The sequence below is a fragment of the Bombus pyrosoma genome, linkage group LG3 (assembly GCF_014825855.1).
Source record: "Bombus pyrosoma isolate SC7728 linkage group LG3, ASM1482585v1, whole genome shotgun sequence".
Lineage (NCBI taxonomy): Eukaryota > Metazoa > Arthropoda > Insecta > Hymenoptera > Apidae > Bombus > Bombus pyrosoma.
The window spans coordinates 3,412,531-3,427,535 of record NC_057772.1 but is presented as its reverse complement, the minus strand read 5'-3'; the positions used below and the strand labels follow the sequence as shown (position 1 = coordinate 3,427,535).

Genomic DNA, 15,005 nt, shown 5'->3' with positions numbered 1-15,005 from the left:
CAAAGATTGAATCTGATATTGCATATTCGCGCGATCGTGTTACAACGAATGATTTTCCGTAACGAGTAATCTGTTTTTCGAGAATATCGAATATCGATCGTGTGCTTGTGTAATAAAATCGAGAAATCGATAAAAAATATTGAAGTTGATCGCTCTAGCTTCTGAAAGATCACGATCGAATATAATATTGTTTAAACATATCGTTGGCGAATGAAACCCTTCGCAACGATGAAAAATACAAAGGCTTTCGTTCTAAGGAAGAATTTTAGTAGGAAAGAAGGCACTGATTAATTTCTTTGAGATTCTAAAAGAATCCAATTACCCACGCGGTGGTTTCTCTGTTCTTGAATTTTTGCCAATTCCGCGTAGACTGTGACTGGTTGGGGAAGTAACCGTAGCCTGTGACGACAACGGTGCAATAATCGCGGTAGCAGCTTTGTCGACACTTCCAGATCGGATCAGTCGCGTGGAGGAGTACCGCGAGTCGATGGCTTAATTATACTCACGCATCTCGCGGCATTGTTCTCGGAACAATTTACGAGACGTAATCAATTACATACACGCACACATCGTGCGGTTACGCAACGAAAGCGATCAAGAGCGTGGTACCGATGAAATCAGAAAAACCACGATGATTCCTTTACGCGCGAAGCCGACGAATTTTTGCGTAGCTTCGCTTCAGACCAGAGAGGAACCGTTAAAGCGGTTTCGAAGGCGCTATAAAAAATCATTGCTCTTCCCGTTGGATGGTTCGCATTCCTGGCTTTGCACCTGCCCCAACAACCGCCGAATTCGTCCGTAGGAATGCGTGTAATAATAAGCGACTGCTTTTCTTTCTTCTTTATTTCTGCAATTTTTCTTTCTTTCTTTTTTCTTTTCTCATGACTGCAGGTGAAAGTTGAAATCCGTCGCCATAATCGGAATCGAGGACTACAGGGTTAATAATACGACAAGTTAAATCTCTTTACTATTTCTCAGAGGAGAGCGATTTTTAAATTACGTACGTTGTCGATTATCCTCGGATTGGCAGAATTAATTTTGTATCTGATTTTCTAGCTAAACGTATATTTTTGTCATGTTCTTTAAAACTTTCAAACGGCTTTCAATTTACAGGCATAGAGTTACTGTATATTTATAAGACCAGAAAATTGGCGGTCGACAAGAGGCAACATTTATATCAATCCCATTAAAAGGCGTAAGGTCGAAGGTCTGACTTCTCTGAAGAGCTGTCTGAGTGTGAAACAATGTTCACAGGCAGTGTACACTTGCGTTGTTGCCACTGGCAGGGTTTCACCAATCAGCTTATTTTCGAGCAATTGAAGGGCGTCCGGTCGTGGAAGGCTGTGCACGACCGAGTGCCAACCTTCAGGGTCGATGAGAACGACTTTGCCATGATACGTAGTGTTCATCCAGAAGAAAAAAGAAAAGAAGAAAAAGGATGGCAACGGAAGCCTAATGACGCATATTTCGCGCAGTTGCGAATATCCGATTAATAATTTTCCCTTTGTACCGCATCGATGATTTTTTCATTTTTTGTTCATACGAATAGAATTGAAATTCACGTCAGCGTAAGTACGTTCAGTTCGCCAGTGTTCAGTTAAATCAGACGCTAACTAGAATCTCGTTTCGATAAACGGATCTGAAATAAAAGAAATTAGATCTGGAAAGATCGAAAGAAGCTATTGGACGCGAGATAAATTCTTCGACGAGTGAAATCGTTTCGGATGAATCACGAGCGTATGCAGCAGCTGCCACGAGCGATCACCTTAATCGCAAAAAGCCTCGGCAATATAATCGAATCGCTAACGAGAGACCGGTCGAATTCGAAGTGATCTCGTTCCCTATTTACAGATATCGCCCGCCGTGAAACTAGTTTACATCGTGGGAGTGCGTCATAGCGAATTCCAGCATTTTTTTTTTCCTCTCTCCTCCGCTGAGTATCGCCAGCAGCGAGGTAAAATGCACCTGCGTACACCATTGAAACGAGCGGACAGGTAAGCGTTAAGCTCGATTCACGTGCGCTGACTTTCCTTCTTCGACGTCCGCAGAGATACGCGAAAACGACTATGTACGTATGTTAATCGAAGGCCCCGATTCAGATCGATGGAAACGATCCTCTTACTTTTCTGGATTACTCGTCGAGTAAGAACTACCGTAGATTCTTTACGTTTAAGTAATAATCGAATGGATTAAGGTTAGGAGAAGCGCGAACGACGAGACGGTGCGATGTAATACTCCTGTAACCGTCGATTTCAAGAATATTAAGATCCGAAACCGGGTCATGAATTACCAACCAACGACCCAATATAACGTCGTGATATTTTTATTCGTTATTCAACCAGTACCTCGAAAGACTTCAAGATACTTGACGTAATTATCGGTATCAAGTAACTTAATTACTCGACGAACGTCTCTTTAACCTGGCTGAGGTATATCTGCTTCTTGCTGGCGTTTCCGTACCTTCGGATATTCTATTCCCAAAATTTGAAATATTTTACTCGCGCGGAGAGCGCAATACGCGAAAACTATCGAAACGTAAGTAGGATGGCTGGCGAAACTATTTCAACATTTGACTCGTAATTGTAATTCTGAGTCATACGGAGGAAAACGTTAGGGTCAACTATCTGGATCAACGCGATTCTCGACCATCGGCGATCTCGCCGATTCGAATATATTAGAAGCGAGCGTGACCACGTCGCGATACCCAATCGTGGAAAAACTTTCACCGTGGCGCGGCTAAAAATACGGTCGGCATTATTCCGTCGTTATGAGGCGGTCGCTGGAAGCCGATACGAAATAAAAATGTCGTGCAACGGACCGCGCACAGAAATAACCGCGATATCCTCACTCGCGCGACTTTCCTCTTTCGATATAAAAATACGCGAGTATTCCCAACTACGCAGTCGAATATCCGCGTGTGTGAGCTAACCTTTATGTCCAAAGCAACGAGCATAGAGGCCGACATTGCGATCGCGATGCTTACTCTTGCGTAGCGTGTCCAAGTACATAAATAAACGCGCGCAAAGCTCGTTTCCTGCACCTTTCGACGTGCGTCTACCACACCGCTCGTTACTCGTTTCGTGCTCGCCTATTCCTTTCGATCGACGACCGATCGAACGTTTCAAGTATTTCGAATTCTGGCGAGGTTTCGTTGGAATACGTCCACAGCGTGATTCATTAAGCATAAATATATATATTCTACGTCTCCTAACAATCGCATTGTATTATTCTACTTGCAGAGTTCGTAACAAAATTTAGCAAACATTCCAAGATATCGTATTTTTAACTAAGAAGCTTTTTTTTTGCCTACTCTTCATCGGAATATAACTTTCCAGTAATTTGAATAAACAAACTCATGGACTATGTTCGAAAGTGTTTTAAATTCATGGTCGATTGATATTCGTGGCAAATAAAGTTTTGCGCTTGTGAGTATGGTATCTTCTTTCCTTTTTCGATAAATACGATCGAAACATGGCAGCTAAATTTTTATCGTTGCCAACGATTCGCGATCGTTAGTCTATAAACAGTTGATAAATGCAACACGTAAATCCACTCGTTGGATTTCATACACGGAAGCATGGAAAAAAGTTTGGATTCTGGAAACGGCGCGACTTACGTGGGGGGAAAGGGGGAGAGGGCGCGAGAAAGAAGCTTCTCTGTACGTTCGGTTCCCGATGGCCACGGTGAGATACCAGTATCCCCGAATAATTATCAGCGTAACCGCAATCCATCTTTGACGTAACTTGTTATTTCCACGAGTAGAACCGGATACATGGGCCGTGATACGATCGGCCGGTTATTTCGACGATTCCCAGGGGTTTCTCAGCCCCTGGACCCCTTCTACGCGTTTACGGTTGCAGGTTGCGGAGGAGCGCGCGTCGGCTGGTCCCGAAGTAAGTAAAAAGGGAGAGAACGAACGAACCTTCCTCGGTACCAGAAGAGGAAGAGGAGGAAGAAGAAGAAGAAGAAGAAGAAGAAGAAGAAGAAGAAGAAGAAGAAGCAGAAGCAGAAGCAAAAGTGGAAGAAGGTACACGCGAAAGATGAGAAAGCGGAGAAAGAAGAGAAAAAAAGAGGAAGAAGGGGGAGGTAAAAGGGGGTGAAGGAGGAAGAAGGTAGACATAAGGGAGGAGGGAGATCGAGGGAGGAGAGAAGGTTTCTCGATCGCGAGCGAATTCTTCTCACGGTTGCGAGAGCGCGCAGTTTCGTCGGCGGACGCGTGGGCGGACCGGCGAATAATGCCGGTCTTGTATTTTTAAACTCTCGCACGAATCGGCATCTCCGGGGAGAGAGATGCCGGGTCACTCTGCACGTTGCACACAGCTCCCGCTGCAGCCGGAGAGCGCACCTTTCTCTTTTTCTTTTTTCTTATTCGAGAGAAGAGAGGTTCGCCGCGCGGCGAAAACGATCTCACGGTCCTTGGTGAGCGCGAGCGCACTCGCGACCGCGCACGCCGATCCTCTCCAATGAATTATCGAGCCTTCCAGACCGTGGAACGCCGCACTGCGCGCTCCTGCCTGCCGCTGACCGCCCGCAGGAAAAAACCTCGAGACAGGGGTCCCGCGATATTGGCCCGACCTTACTTTTCGGCCGGTTCAGGATTCGCCGCGCGCCGTGGCCCCTATACGTGGGAACTGCGTCCGGATCCACCGGCTACCGTAATTACAACCCACCGGCCGTATTCAACCTGAAACCGATTTCCACGTGTACCGTGACACACGCGAGAACACGTGGAAACTAACGAGCCACGAGTTGGATGGACTAAATCGAGCGAGAAAAAAGCCGACCGTTTGGTGAAACGTCTTCTTGCGCCTTAGCGTGGAAACGAGGTTCTGCTTCGTTGAACCGTTGCGTGTTTCATTGACCATGCTGTGCTATCTTGATCGGGTTCGTGAACACGTATTAACGAGATGCGCGAGGGTTATATTTAGGATCGTGCGGAATGCGTGTTTAGATAAACGTTTGCATGGTCGTATCTTGATGCTTGAGATTGGCTATAAGTTATAGCGTAATGCTTTCCATTTCCAGAGAAATGACGGTCGCCGGATAAAGTTACGAGTATTCGGTAGCCACAGAGAGGAAAAATGAAAATCGCGGCAGAAAATTGAAAACATCGATGCTCTTTACCAATATCCTGGATATTTGTATATTCGCTGCTATTAAAATACGACTACCTACTCGTCAAGTCGAGTTCCTTCTTTCGTGAGAAATATACTGGTTCCGTGCAACAACGTTTATTTCAATGACCTGACCGTTGCTCTCTTCGTTTCTCCAAGTTATTTCGTCGACATTCTTAAAACGTCCGTACTGTACACGCGTAAATAGGAAGAACAATCGTTTTCCAAACTTTGGATCGTACGAATACGTTCGAAACGAGTGTCCCAGGCGCATCTTGTATCGTACAGAGTACAGCGAATAAAGATTCCGTAGTAACGCAAGAACTAAAGAGGGTAACTCACCTCGTCAAGGGCCATGGAGAAGGCGCCGGAAATGGCAAGACCCTGACGATCTTTCAGGCCGCCTTTGATGGCTGTGAGGTATCCAATGGTAAGATTTTGTTGTTTTCTCGGTTGTATAGACCTGGTAGAAGTTGATTTGGGATACGTATGCCTGGAGAACGCCTGCTGCCACTCGGCCCCGGGTAACCCTGGCGGCTCGGCCAGGCCCAGGACCAGAGGGCTGCCGGCCAGCAGCAGCAGCAGCACCAGCAGGGCCCGTGAGCTGTTCCCGTATGAACGTGGCTGTAGCGGTTGCGGCTGATCTAGCCGGTGCCGTCGATTGCGTTCCTGAGGGACTTCCTGGCGACGGGGAGGCCTGCGGCGGCTCGGCTGTACTGGCGGGCCGGGGCGCATGGCCGCCGCCGCCACCGGTCAGCACCGCCTCCCTCCCGCTCACCTGCAACCACAATTTGTCATTTTCACGTTGTATTTATTTTCTTCGTATTATATAAACTGAAATATATTCGACGTATCTACGATCTTTTGGGATTCGATCGTGCTATCGGTACGTTCGAGCACGGGTACTTGGTCTAATTAAATTTTAATGCCGTAATTATAAAAGTTTCTGACGAAGAAACGACCCAGTTAACAGGTTAAATGGTAAGTTTCAAAGTTTCTGTTTTCTTATCTCGTAGATCGTTTGATATTTTACGATACGGCGATAAAAAGCGAAGGATACGATTTAGCTAAAAATATGCCTCCTCTCTTCGAATCGGAATTTTACGAAAAAGCTGGGCGAACATGAAGATCGTCAAGGTCGTGGTAGAACTCGAATACGTTCCTCTTTTAGCAATACCAAATTGCACGTACTTTCTACGAGCACACTGTTGTATTAGCACACTGGTGTGAAATGTGACAGGATATGCTTCACACACGGATTACTTGTATATTTATTGTAACGGACAAATGAAAATCTCGATTAGTTGAATCATCGAACAAGAAAATATATGTACGATCGAGAAAAAATACTCCATCTACACGTTCTATCTTTATCATTTTACTTCTCGATGAACGGATACACGTTGTAAACACGCGATCGGTGAATTGTGCAGCACTCGTGTATTTTTAGCTTATCTCTATAGTATTTTGAAAAATTAACCTAAGCCGCGCAATTAGATACAAGTGCTCGACTTAGAAGTGTCATTTCGACGCTATCTTCCTGACTGAACTGCCACTTATCATCGGTCGCCACTTTATTCGTCTGAGTCATTGCGTGTGCCATCTGCGCGAGGCTAATAATAACTGATATCCCTAAAACGATAGAAACGTTCCTTGATTCCAACGCGTTCACGCCTTCCAATTCGCTCCGATCCTCCTCATTTTCCACTAGCGATCGTAGAATTTTTCCAACCGATCGCCAGATCAATCGCTATTAATACCGTTTGTCTTGATGCGATAACCTCGCTCTTAAATTCTTTGCTAAAAATGAGTCACAGCTAACATCGAAGTGTCTGCTGTTTTGCGCATTAAGCTATTGTCTCGGAAATCGGATATCAATGATCTCCCGGAAATCTTACGTCAGAAACGCGCAGCACTGCGACTAAAACGTGGCAATTTGCGGTTGACGAAGAGCATCCATGAATGATTCCGCTTTATCGTCCAACGCATCGATCCAACTCATTCGCAATGGTCGTACGTCAGTGGACAAGATCTCTGGCCACGCGGAATCGCGTTTGTCCCATTGTTTCACGGGTGTATTCCGAGAGAATGATCTCAAAGAAGTAGCTCGCCAATGTCGTTTTGTTCTTTCTTTTTCCAACCCTTGTCATACGATTTTTCTTTGGTAGAACCATGTTTTTTCCGTGTGATTCTTCTATCTTAAGAAGTTAAACGAAGATACGCGTCTTTCTTATAGATTTCATTCGTGGTAAATCACAGGTAACTGGAATTCGCAAACATATCGAAGCAACGAAATCCAAAGGAAATTTCTACCAACGTCTCGTTAAAAGAAGATAAACCTCGTGACGAACCTTCGAAATCTATTCACTCGGAGCGACCAGGTCAGAACGAAAGATCTACGTCTCATCGAACGAAACGTCCGACGATCGAAATACGTACACTCGTCAGAATCTATGTACGCGTCGATATATTCGATTATTCTGATATTTGTCAAAACGATTGTTCGTCAGAACACACGTTCACATTGTAACCATAACTTAAGAACCGCTGCGCCACGAAACGTAACGAGCGTGACAACGACCACGTAACAGGCACGAAGACGTTTAAAAATATTCTCGACGACGAGCGCAATTTTGCAGCTTAATCAATTCTCGGTGAACAATAACGCAGTCGTCTGATGGCGCGGGGCGATTCCGCGTTCGAGCGGTCGAGAAACGCGCAGCGCTGCGCGACGCGGCGCGGCGCGGTGCGGCGGGGAAAAACACGTGGCCGGGGTCGACAGGGACACACCTGTTGCAATTACGTAACGAGCCACGGACTCTCGTAGGCGAGAGTGTGCCGGCTACACAACGGCCTACAACGAAGCCTCCGTGCGACAACAATAAAGACGTCTTCCCCTGGCGTGATGCATGGTGTCATTCACCAAGCGTACCGTGTAACTTTCGACTCGTTCCACGTTTCTAACTCGGATTTAATTATGGCCGCCGGTGAAAGTACATCGGTGTGTGGATTTATTTAACGGGACGGCAAAGAGACGCGTCAAAAGGGACGCCTTCGCGGGACGACGTTACCCTGACGGATCGCGGCTGACGAACCCTCTCGCACGATGTATCATTAACTGTCACACTGACTGTCGGACAGGATCGCTCTTCTTGTCGCGACAAATCTCGTTTCGCGTTATAAAGCCTCGAAGATATAAAAAATATAATATGAAAAAAGAAAATATTTTCAATAGGGCAACGAAGACAGATTAGACAGATCTCACGATACGTAATTTTGTCTTTAACGTTTAGTCAGTGGTGAAAATCATCGGGTGAAAATATCGGCGACCTCGCGGAAAATACTTCGCGACAGCCTTTCACAGTAACCAAATCGCCTGCAACTCTGCGTCTCTGCATCTCTGCATCGAAATCTTCGATAGGTATTTTAGAACATAATTCTAACTTGATATCTAGCGCTAAACATCGTCGATAATAATAAAGATAACCACGTTGGCGACCGTGCAGAAAATACTTCGCAACTCCTCCTGTAGCTCCGTGCTTCGTTCTATACTTTGGCTGGAAATTTTCGACCTCGTTGAATAATCGCTTACACGCATCTCCGAAAGGATACAGCCGGAACGTTGGCTTTCGTCGATGTATCATCCGTTCAAGAGACATACACGCTTTCTCTCTGATGATTTTTATCGTGTATAATGGTTGAAAAGTGCGGATAGGATCGTGACCCCGTCGAGGTTTTTTCAATTAACGATAGGGGACACGGTACGGACGATGAATATCGTAAAAACGAAGACGATAGTTGGATAGGTACTGGTAGGTACGTGGTTGTGGATAGTTTTCACGAACGACGCGTCAGCATGGTGCTATTTATTTTCAGGTGTTGTTGGAGCATCTCGTTAGCGTGTTTAACACGTACGGATAGGATTCATGGTAATACGCGTTCTCGACGTGCCTCGTGAAATTTTCCAAATTTTCAATCGCTAATTACTCGTATGTTTCTGTCTCGTTCTAAGGTTATATCTATTCCTAAGAGTTTAAGAAAGAGAAAAATTCGTCTTCCACTATAGTAGTTCAGCTGATAACGAGCTTTAAGCGAGTATCATAGAAGATCAACTGCAACGTTGCATTAAACTGTGAAAAACCCTTATGCAGTGATCTATACAGAGGTGGAAAGGAAAATTCCAAGAGGAAGCGCGAGTAAATTCTTAGAGATTTTTACTTCAATTGTTTTTATTACAGCAATTTGATCGCTCGATAACCAGAATATGATACAACGTGTACACGGTTCAATGTCCCGAAATAATTAAGGCAACGTGATTTCCTAAACGACGTCACGCCCATATTTGCTGGCAAAGATCGTATTTCTCTAATTGAGTTGCTCGTCGTATCGTAAAGCGACGATAGGAGAAATCCCACCTAGCTATTAAACTGTCTCGATACGTTCAAACCATCGCAAATTTCACACTAAAACCTACAAAACTATCCTTCTTCGTGAACGAACTTCCTTGTTAAACGATGAAATTACCGACGACCGCACGATCGTGTGTGTCTAAAAGTATAGGAAAAAAGCCGTCGTCGCGCGAATAGTACAATCGTTCCAGCCAAATTTATTTTCACCTCCAGACCGTTACGTTCCCATAGGCGACCGAAAAAGCAAACACGTTCTTTTTAACGCGCACTTGATACGTAAAGTAAATTTGGTCCGATAAAACTCTAAGAATAGCAACGTGGAACCATATACTTACGTTATTTGTCAATGACGCGGCTTTTCGATTACCTAAGATAACTCGATATGTCTTTCAAACGCTTAGTGACACTATCTTTAAATTTGGCCTGATTTTATTGCGCAATGTCGTTATCGTTTACTCTCAAATCAACAAGTCTTTATACAAATAACAATTACCGTGATCCAATTCTAGAAATCTAGCTGACGTTTTTAAACTCGTTCTTTCAAATGCGGTGCGCAAAATCGAAAAGGATCCATTCCAAGTCTTACCGTACATAGCACGAAACGAATAAATTAATGTATAAATTAAACGAATAAACATCGTGGAGATTTTTGTACCGATCCATCGAGTGTTCGGGTTTTACTCGAGCTTCGAATTTACTTTCCACCTACGAACGCGTTCTTTTTCGAGCGACAATTATATACGATCCAAGTGTAAAAAACTAGTTGACATCTTTAAGCCCGACATCCTTCGATAGACGTCGCGCAAAGCCAAGTACGTAAGATCTATTCTATTTCCATCGTGACACTTCTTCGTCTCTATGTCACGTCTCGTTAATGGAATCTTGGAATCACACGGACTGGTCCTCTTTCTAACGCGTTTCCACTACCTTTTGCGCAAAGTTGATCGTAGCTGAAGCGGATCGCGAACGGCCGGAATCGAGGCAGGAAGTCAAATCGGCGTGCTGTGGCCGGTGGTATGCGTCAGGCATGCGTTTACGCAACCCAGGGTCAACACTCGCGGTGCATATCGTTTAGATAAACAGTGATAACTCTTCTCTCCGAGCCTGCAGCTCGCTTTTCTGTCCTACACGAACGCGCTATTGATCTTCCACCGTCGGCTAACAGCGTCGATGTTCGATGATTCCGCGTAGGAATCGATTACCAGATCAAAGATCGAGATTTCCGAAAAGAACTTCGATCGTACTTTAATGCGATGATAATCGTGATCGTAAATTACAGCTATATGCATATATGCAAATTAATCGTTCGCGACTCTACGCGCAATTGGATCGGTTGCACTCCTTGTCGTAATTCTTTCCACTTTAATTTTGTCAACGTTCGATATAGTCTATTTACGCGAACGATAGTATGTAGCGTTAATAAAATGGAAATTGAAATATCATTGCGTTACGAAGGAAATTAATGAAGCAATTTTCTCGTTCAAACCGGTATAGTTTCTGTATTTCCTTGTGAATGACACTTAATCGTTATTCCTTATGACTCACGGTTTAATGCAAGTTCAACGTCGAGTCCATTGCTAGACAATTTTAAACGAAGAAACGAAAAAAGAAAGTACTATAAACGCATCGCGAATCGTAGTAAACGATACGACACGACGTTCGACGCGTGTATATCGAGATATCCTGTGGTGACCAACAAGAGCCACACCCCTGAACAGTTTACAGTAGTAATGTGATATATTATATCGACACGAAACACTCTAATGTATGTACCGTGTGGCTGCGATAATGACAATGCCCACGCGTGCACATCTCGTACAACGTATATGCATATCGTTCTTCAATTACCCCTTGTAACACGATATACTGTAGAGACGAGGCGCGTTAGAACCCGTATTACACGTATCACGTGTGGAAAACAAACTGTTATACAGGCGAGCGTGTTTTGATCGAATCGAGAGCCTCCGCGCGATTCCTTCGGATTCCCTCAGGCTGCGTATAAAACTGCCTCGGATAATCCTTGTAACATCTTGTGGTATTTGTTGCGTTATAAACTTCGAACCGTCATAACACGAATATGCATGTGCAGTACTGTGCGCAGCAACTTTGCGGTGTTGTCTCGTGTACGACGTAGCTTTGACATTCGAAGTGAGTACGCATAAATAGAATGAACGCCGATACGTAGGCGTAGGATAAGTGCACTTTCCACAGGTATACGTAACGAATTACTGTCGCACGTGTTAAATCGATTCTTTCGGCAATGGAAACTTTTGAATTAATTTTCTCGAAAAAAGGAAAGAGAGAAGAGCGATCATGATGAGAGCGATAAAATAAATAAGAAAAATTTACAACAACTAACGAGACATACCGAAGTAAGAAAACGTGGTTCGTAAAACCACCGATACAGGACAAAGTAATTTTCAAACGTTGCTAAGTCTATCTTTTTTAAAACAATTCTTCTATTCGACATCGTGTCTAAAAAAAAAAAGAAGAAAAAAAGCTAAAGATGGAAGCACGTGGCTGGCATTCCGAGTACTTAAATACGCGTATACCTATTATCTCGGCGGCAGCAGGTGTAAATTACGGGAATCTCACGACTTAACTTGGACGCTAGTTTAATTAGTACTTCATAGCGGAATATTAAATACCGGCGCGCGTTAAGATCTTTTCGTCGCTGACACTAATTGACGAGTCTTTCCGTTTCGTGTTAACGCGTCTAGTTCGCGAGCCGATGTCGACGATCTCGCCTGCGATCTGCGATAAAGTGTCCCGCGTTAACTTGCGATTTCTGTGCCAATTCGACGCGGATCGAATTCCGCGGACGGTGGCTTTCTGCCTGTAAACGAAAAAACGAACGTTGAAAAGAGAAGGTCGATTATCGTGCGGGCTCGATCGAGGCATCGACGTCCGCGAACTTGATAAACGAGCGATACGCGTCTGTTCGATTAAATACGAACATTAATAGTCAGCCATTTACGCGAGACGAGCCTGTATAAATCAAAAACGACGAGCACACGCGTACGAAAAACATAGATCCGGGGGAAATAAGAAGACCTCTAATTGCTAGGTCTTACCGACTGGCTCTGTTAATTTACTCGCTTCTTCGATTAATTATGCAATCGTGGATGCGATGAAAAACACTGGATTCTCTTCTCCAGGGAGGATGTAACGAATTACACGTGAATCGTGAAATAAATTAATCGACGGAGTATGTTAGAGAGATAAGTCTTGCTAAATGTTACGAGCATCCAGTTTCGCGCGATCTCAGGCCCGCATCCATTTACATACATCTTTTCAAGATGCTACTTCTTGTCTCCTAATACCGAATCTATACTCGTTATAGGATAAGACCGACGTTTCCAGAAATTAGAGTTACTCTGTAAATCAAAGATTCCTAATCGGTTTATTTATTGCGTGTATAGAATTAGAATTTGCTCATTATTTTTCTTGTTAATCCACGCGATGTCAGACCCGCATCCACTTAACGTAGTTTCGAAATGCAATTTCTTGCCTTCTAACGCTTATCTTGGTAGGTATACTATATGCTGAAATTAATAAAAATTCCTTTTTTTTTTTGTTTTTTCTTTTTTTTTGTTCAAAATCATTGTGTTCTATTTAACGCGTAATAATTTCGCATTTTTAGTCGGTAGCATATAGCCAATTTCCGTTCCAATTTTACCTACTCGTATTTCGTTTCCAATTTATAAAATCGATCGGATATAATACATTTGCGATTCTTATATCAGCCGTGAAACTTCGAAAGAAACACGTGTATTCTTAAAATAAATCACAAAGGCGAAGAGTCAAGTATATTCAAGACACAGAGAATTATAATGATTGTGGCGCCGAAACAACGACAAAATAATTAACATCGATTCCCATTCTCCATCGACGATACGTCGATTACCCGGCCAGCCTGGAAAACCATCGAGCGAAGAATGCGGAAAAGCGTTCGGACTACAATCGTTTCAGCAAACACGTAGCCACTTGTCGAAGTAAAGGAAACGATATTATGCATTCGCGTTCTTATAAAAGCGAACGTCACCGCGAATAAATTGCCCGGAAAGTCCGACAACCGACTCGATAACGACGGAAATGTTACGTGAGCTTAAAATAGACAGGTTATTTTTAAACGCAAGGTGATTGCGACAAAAAGTCGTCGTATCACATCAGTCGATACGACGTTGTATTAATAATGGTACTTTTTTCCAGACGTTTATACGTGCCACGACCGAGGATCTCGTTAAAGAGGATTCCGTAATCGGGAAACGGCGGATTATACGCGTTAATGAGTTCGCAACTTGGACGATACGGCCCTGTGCACACACGAATAGCAGAAACACGAGGAGCACGGCTAGCTAGAAATTTATGTTTCGTTGCTGCTACGTTGCTCCAATAAACCGGCCGATCGTTCTACGAGCTTGTTAAGAAACGACCGCGTCGACTGCAAAATTCTTTGCAACACTTCTTATATCGCGCTTCCTAACGACCTTATTAACTTTTTATCTGGAACAATCAGGTTTATGCTAAGAGATTCTAGAATCTGGAAAATCGCGAGGTGTGAGAGAAGTCGGCGAATATGTTCGTCAGAGTTGTCAACGCGAATGAATTTCAACGAGAATTAACGAGTGTCGCCGCTTCCGCCACGTGAACTTTGTTCCGTGGAAAGTAAGTGAGCACCGCGGATATCTATGGCACGTGGCGATCATGCGGATATCAACGTGTAACCGATGCAGAAACGCCGAGGGTCGTTTTAGTCGATGCAAGGAGTTCTTTTTTTTCTTGCGATCGTATCACGTGCGTTTCAGTAATTTATTAAATTATATGAGAATGTATACACAATCGGATAAACAGCTTTTTATTGTCGTTATTATTATTATTATTGTTACCGGCAAAGCAAGAAACGAATTCTTCACGTATTCGCGATTAGGTAAGCACGGAGTCACGAAAGTATTCGAACAGCTCGTAGACACGTTTTATGAATATGTATATTATTTGTATTATACAAAACATATTGAAGTTTCATTAGCACTGTTGCGAGGTCTGACTATCGTCCTTATTGATAGAGTATAAAAAATATCTGAAGATTTGCATACAGATTATAACGATATTTAAACAATTAACTATTTATTATGTTAATAAACATCGATATACAATGAGACTATCTTTAACATTTATTATACGTTTAACATGGCTATTAAGTATATATTTGCAGCGAGTATCTATTCATTTTCGATACACATTTTTAGGCCGGTTTCGCATTTCATCGATATAATCACGACAGTCGCGCCTTGTTACGATGCTAATAGAATTGCAAAATCTTTCATTTAACAACAATAACGTATACCTGTACGATCCACGCATATCCGATGAAGAACGTTATCGTATTATTATATCTGCATCTTTATCTGTTTATTTCTGTCCGTATGTGTGTGAGAACGATACGTGTCCATTGCAACATGACAAAGTTTGCTCATCTACG

General features: G+C 43.5%; 1 protein-coding gene across 14 annotated transcripts in view; it reads right to left on the bottom strand.

The window, feature by feature from the left end:
• LOC122565692 (receptor-type guanylate cyclase Gyc76C-like) overlaps positions 1–15,005 on the bottom strand; it is a 100,001-nt gene that overhangs the window by 36,996 nt on the left and 48,000 nt on the right. For 9 of the 14 annotated variants that reach the window (XR_006316241.1, XR_006316246.1, XR_006316249.1 and 6 more), the window contains one exon: positions 5,864–5,892. Coding sequence is in view for 5 of the 14 variants with exons in the window: in XM_043721922.1 (XP_043577857.1) it covers positions 5,457–5,849 (393 nt within the window). In the remaining 9 variants the exon portion in view is untranslated. Of the gene's footprint in view, positions 1–5,456; positions 5,893–15,005 lie in introns of those variants that run through there. The other 5 variants (XM_043721922.1, XM_043721923.1, XM_043721920.1 and 2 more) reach the window with 1 other exon arrangement.